Source organism: Gossypium arboreum, chromosome 13, assembly GCF_025698485.1.
Source record: "Gossypium arboreum isolate Shixiya-1 chromosome 13, ASM2569848v2, whole genome shotgun sequence".
In the NCBI taxonomy this organism is placed as follows: domain Eukaryota; kingdom Viridiplantae; phylum Streptophyta; class Magnoliopsida; order Malvales; family Malvaceae; genus Gossypium; species Gossypium arboreum.
In genome coordinates this window covers 106,083,243-106,088,032 of record NC_069082.1, presented here as the reverse complement: position 1 = coordinate 106,088,032, position 4,790 = coordinate 106,083,243, and the positions used below count along the sequence as shown (strand labels likewise).

Below are 4,790 nucleotides of genomic sequence, written 5' to 3'. Positions count from 1 at the left end.
TAAACTCTTATATCTATTACTTGTTTTAAAATTTTTGTATTGTTTGTATAATGATGTTTTCAAATTTTCTTTCTTTTATATTATTCATTTTATTTTATTTTAAAACTCGTTATATTCTATTTGTGTAATTTGCTTGGAATTTCTTTTAAAATTGGCTTTTAATTCATTAGCCTTGGTTATTAATATTAGTGTTTGTATAATGTATAACGTGTTGCCATTGCATGTACCCTAATTTGTTCCTTTGAGTTTTCTTATTATTTTTATCATTCATGTAATACTATTGCTACGTATTTTTATTTCATGCTCGATACTATGCTTGTATGTTTCTTATTATCACATCAAGTTTTAAATTCCAAATTTTCACCCAATATCGATTGCCTTTTATCCTTAAGTAAACTAAACGAATATATTTCAAGTCCGTTTTATAATCGCTCCTATTTAAAACTTCTCAAATCAAAGTACTATTTCATGTTTAGTGATACGAGAAATCGTGTTCTAATGTCTTTGGTTTCGATTTTTCGTTTGATCGAATAACTAAATATACTTTCGAAATTTCGTCCATGTTTTCTTAAATTAAAAAACAATGCAATACTCCGTGTTTGGAAATTCAAGAAATTGTGCCCTAACGCACTGAGTTTGGATTTTTCGTTTGACCAAACGGCCAAATATCCCTTTTGAGTTTTCAATGCATGAGTTTCAAAAATCAAGAGATTGATCTTGATTCTGAGGGTTTAAAAGGTTGTGTCCTAACGTGCTGGATATGATATTATTTTCTTGGGACAAGAGAATCTTAACATCCAATTCAAGTTATTCAAATGTTTTTTAAGAGAAATTATATTTTAAAATCTTTCCAAATTTTCGACATTAGGACATTAATTAATCAATTAGGTATCAATTTTAGGCGTATGAGGATACCAATCCTTCCTCGTCGTAACCGACTCCCAAACTGTTTTCTTGAATTTTGTAAGCCAAAATTAATATTTTAATAAAATAAAATATTTTACAAGATAATTCAATCACATTTAAATAAAAAGAATTAGTGGCGACTCCACCATCCATATTTTTTTAAAATAAAAATGGTTTCAACACCTGCTATTTAATCTTGGTTCTTAACTACCTTCTTGCTTCAACACAATTTGTGACATTACCACAATTTGTGACACTCCGCTTATATATTGCTCGAGTTTCAAAGCAAAACCGCTACAATGTTATAGTGGGTCACGAGTTCCGATTAATTAAATGAGTAAAATCGGGCAGCCATCGCAATTTTACAGCACTTGTATTTCAGAGTCTTCACCGTCTACTCTTCAGTAGCTTAATTCCGATTGGTCTTTTTACACGGCTGCCTTGCGGTCTGGTTTAATTCTCTGTTAATTTTTCTCTTCATTTCTCGGATCTTTTGCCTACTTTCATTTTTTCCTCTCTGTTTCTTTTCAAATGTCGCATGCCTGATCTCTGTTTTTCTGGCCATCGATACTAGATCCAGTAAGTGTTATGGATGCCCAGATGTCGATCGACAACGCGCTCATTTAAGAATTCAAGTATCCTCAATTAATACTTGTAATCTTTGTTTATTTCTGTGACTGTTCAGTTAGATTTCTTCATCAAATAGTTTAATTTTGCAAAAATTATATGCAGATTTCATTTTTTATCTATCCATTTTATTCGGTAAAAGACCTGCAAATTCTTTGAAGAAAAGAGGGGAAAAAGAATTCCTTGTAAACTAAACGAGAATAATCTGAAGTTTACTTTTTTTTCTTTTGAAAAAATAGTCATCATGCATTTATTTTTCAACTCTTCTTCAAATTCAAAGAAAACTTTGCTCTCTGTTGCGTATGAACTTCTTAAAATTTTTGAAGACATTCAAATCTGAGAGAAGAGATGGGTTTGAACTCAACCTAAATACCGACTTATAAACTCTTGTAGTTGTTGGGGTATGTTTTAAATTAAGAAAAATATTTAAGTTTGACCGGTGAGATATCTTGTTTCCTTGAGCAAAGCATTTTTATTTCAAAGGAATAAAATCGCGCGCGAGCCATGCCAGCTCTGAATTTAATCGTTGGGTGATCGCGCGATTAAGGAATGTAGGCCGCCGGTGTGTGGACATGGTTAGAAAAGCTGGCTGAATTTTAATGCACAACCGACTTACTCCTCCTATAAATACTAAATAGGTTCCTCATGTCTTTGGCCGTCCTTTGCAAAAACTACATGATGCGTCCCTTTTTGTCGTCCCGTTTTCAGTATTCAATGGAGCCGTTAAAACGACATTTCATTTTGCGTAAAAAGCCGAAGGTATGTAGGGAACTCTAAACTCTTTTTTACAGTTGTGTTTCGCCTTCATTATATTTTCCAGCTTGTTCTAACACATCATCAACAGTCAAAGGTTGTAACATGTAGTTTAAAGCAAACATGAAATAGTTGTCTTGGCTAAAATTGATAAGATCCTTAACTTTAGATTTAGAATGAATTTACGTATATATTTTCAGGAATGTGATGTAAAATTGATATATTAACTTCATGTAGCAAATTATCTATGCAAAATCCATGACATATAGGTAGATTTATGTAAAAGTAGAATTCTTTAAAGACAAAATTTCCCTGAATGATTGATATTACATTAAGAAGTATTTTATGCCATGCAATTGTTTTCTACTAAAAACAAAATTTAGGGTTTCCAACTTAAAATCTTTTTAAAAATTTATTGTGAACTTTAGTTTCATTATTTTTGGTAATGTCTTTGCTTTAAAATTATGATACAAAATTTAGTAATTAGAGATTGATATTCGTTTTGTTACTTAACTTTGCTCTAAAGTTTGAATTATGTTGGGAATTAGAGAAAGATGAAGTCAACAAAATACATGAAGAGTTTTGAAAGGTTGAAAATAGATATGAAAAAAATCAGCAAAGAGCAGCAAAGCATCAAAGAAGGGCAAGGTCAAGTTGAAGCAAAATTCAATGCTATCGAACAAGAATGCAAGCAGCTTTGCGACGAAATTGATCTAATGATCCGATGCAGTGCCAACACTCAAATCCGACTCCGCCTGATGTTCAGTATCCTCAAGGCAAGACAACAAGCCGATTTCGGCACTGCTGCTCAATTAACTGGAGTACTCCGGTAATGTTTTTGTTTTTGTTTTTGTTTTCAATGGATAACTTTTAATTAATGCAATTTTGCTAAAATTAATTTCAACATTTTGCAGTGAAATTGTGGGCAGAGATAATGAGTACAAAAGTGAAGAATCTGGAGTCCGTACTGATGTGCAGGGCAAACATGTGGTTACTTAATGGACTAAATGTGAGGTGTTAACGTAGGAAGTCATGTTGATTAGATTTCAAGCATTTTTTCTTGTATCATTTTTAAGCTATGGAGTTGAATAAAAATATTAGACTTGGAGGGTTGTTCCGAGTATGGTCAACACAAATTCTGGCTTTGTATAATAAGTGTAAAAGATCAAAGTGTGAGTTTTATTTATGTGTAAGGAATTTATTGAATAGAAATTACAGCTTAAGGCATAAGAAATGACACAGGGTGACGGTATAGTATAGCACCAAAGCCACTCGTTGCCCAACATCTCTATGAGGACATCAATAGTCGGATATTAAAAATCCAAAACTCTACGAGAATTAAACCCCAGGCATTTTTCGAAACTGAACTACACAAATTAAATAATTCAAGAGTAAAATTATATACAAAATGATTTGAAATTTACAGTGTTTATCGGTGTTGTCTGACATACTAGTGGCACCGCCACTCATCATTAGCCAATCATCAATTTTTAAAAAAAAATAATTTTTTTGGGTGTCGTCACTATGTCCAGCAATATCAATATGTATTTTTAAAAATACTAATATTTCTTATGGTATTCATGGTGAAAAAAAAATTATTTTGGTGCTGCCACCGTTTTAAGTGGTATTAATTTTTTTTATCCACCGTTGTATTGAACAATAACATAACCAAATTTAGAAAAAATGATTTTTTGATGTTGCCGATGTATTAAGTCACACCAGTGACACCTTTTACAAAATTTATTTTATATGGTTAGAAAAAAAAAACAAGGAAATGCGGGCTAAAAAAAGAGAAGCTCCAATGACAAGATGCAAGAAAAAGAAGCAGAAGAAAACAAAATGGAAAAAAAATATATATACCTAAAAAAGTTTTTTGCAAGAGTAGAGAAATGAAGTGAAGACTCTCATAAGAAAATATATTGTGAAAGAAAACTGAAAAACTTAAAAAATTTTGGATACTAGTTAACAAAACCGATAAGGTAAAAAAGAAAGTAAATGGATTGATAAAAGTTGTTAACATTTTACATATTTTCAGGATTCAAAAAAGTAATAATTAACATAATTAAGTCTAGAAAATCTGGAACCAAAAACATTAATTTCTTCTACTACACCACTTAACGTAAATAAATTGTATTCATTATGTTAATTATTACTTCTTCTTCTTTTTTTCAAATCTTGAAAGGCCTTTACCTCTCCTCTCCCTCTCCTCTCTCATTTTTCATTTTCGTTTCAGAAAAGGGTTTACCAGAAAAAGTTTTCAACAATCCTCTCCTTTCTCATTCAAACTTACTTTTAATCTTCTTATTAAGCATTCATTAATAAACTTAAGAAATTTTTCAAAGTTAAAAAATGGGTCTCTTTCTCTTCCTATTATGTCTTCCTCTTCTCTTTTCAACCTTTTTTTTTTTTTTAAACTTCCTCAAGCTATACCTTCAATCTTCATAACTCATCATTTTTATAACTAAAAATGCATTTAATCAAATCCAAAGTTACCAAAGAAACCA

General features: G+C 31.0%; 1 protein-coding gene across 2 annotated transcripts; it reads left to right on the top strand.

Annotated features, from left to right (window-relative positions):
• The first annotated feature begins 1,498 nt into the window (after positions 1 to 1,498).
• On the top strand, positions 1,499 to 3,520 carry LOC128279356 (uncharacterized). 2 transcript variants are annotated; one of them, XM_053024772.1, is made up of 4 exons: positions 1,499 to 1,560; positions 2,242 to 2,292; positions 2,835 to 3,115; positions 3,201 to 3,520. In XM_053024772.1, the coding sequence occupies exons 2-4, from the start codon at positions 2,248 to 2,250 to the stop codon at positions 3,283 to 3,285; spliced, it is 411 nt and encodes a 136-aa protein (XP_052880732.1). In that variant the 5' UTR covers positions 1,499 to 1,560; positions 2,242 to 2,247; the 3' UTR covers positions 3,286 to 3,520. The 2 variants fall into 2 exon arrangements, with proteins under 2 accessions (XP_052880732.1, XP_052880733.1); XM_053024773.1 differs by lacking the exon at positions 1,499 to 1,560 and having other exon boundaries at positions 2,114 to 2,292.
• The last annotated feature ends 1,270 nt before the right edge of the window (positions 3,521 to 4,790 follow it).

What these genes read in the sequence shown, in the direction of transcription:
- LOC128279356 (XM_053024773.1), top strand. Translation starts at nt 2,179, where the DNA reads ATGTCTTTGGCCGTCCTTTGCAAAAACTACATGATGCGTCCCTTTTTG. An exon ending in TTTTGCGTAAAAAGCCGAAG is followed by an intron (nt 2,293 to 2,834) that starts GTATGTAGGGAA and finishes GTTGGGAATTAG; the next exon opens with AGAAAGATGAAGTCAACAAA. An exon ending in CAATTAACTGGAGTACTCCG is followed by an intron (nt 3,116 to 3,200) that starts GTAATGTTTTTG and finishes AACATTTTGCAG; the next exon opens with TGAAATTGTGGGCAGAGATA.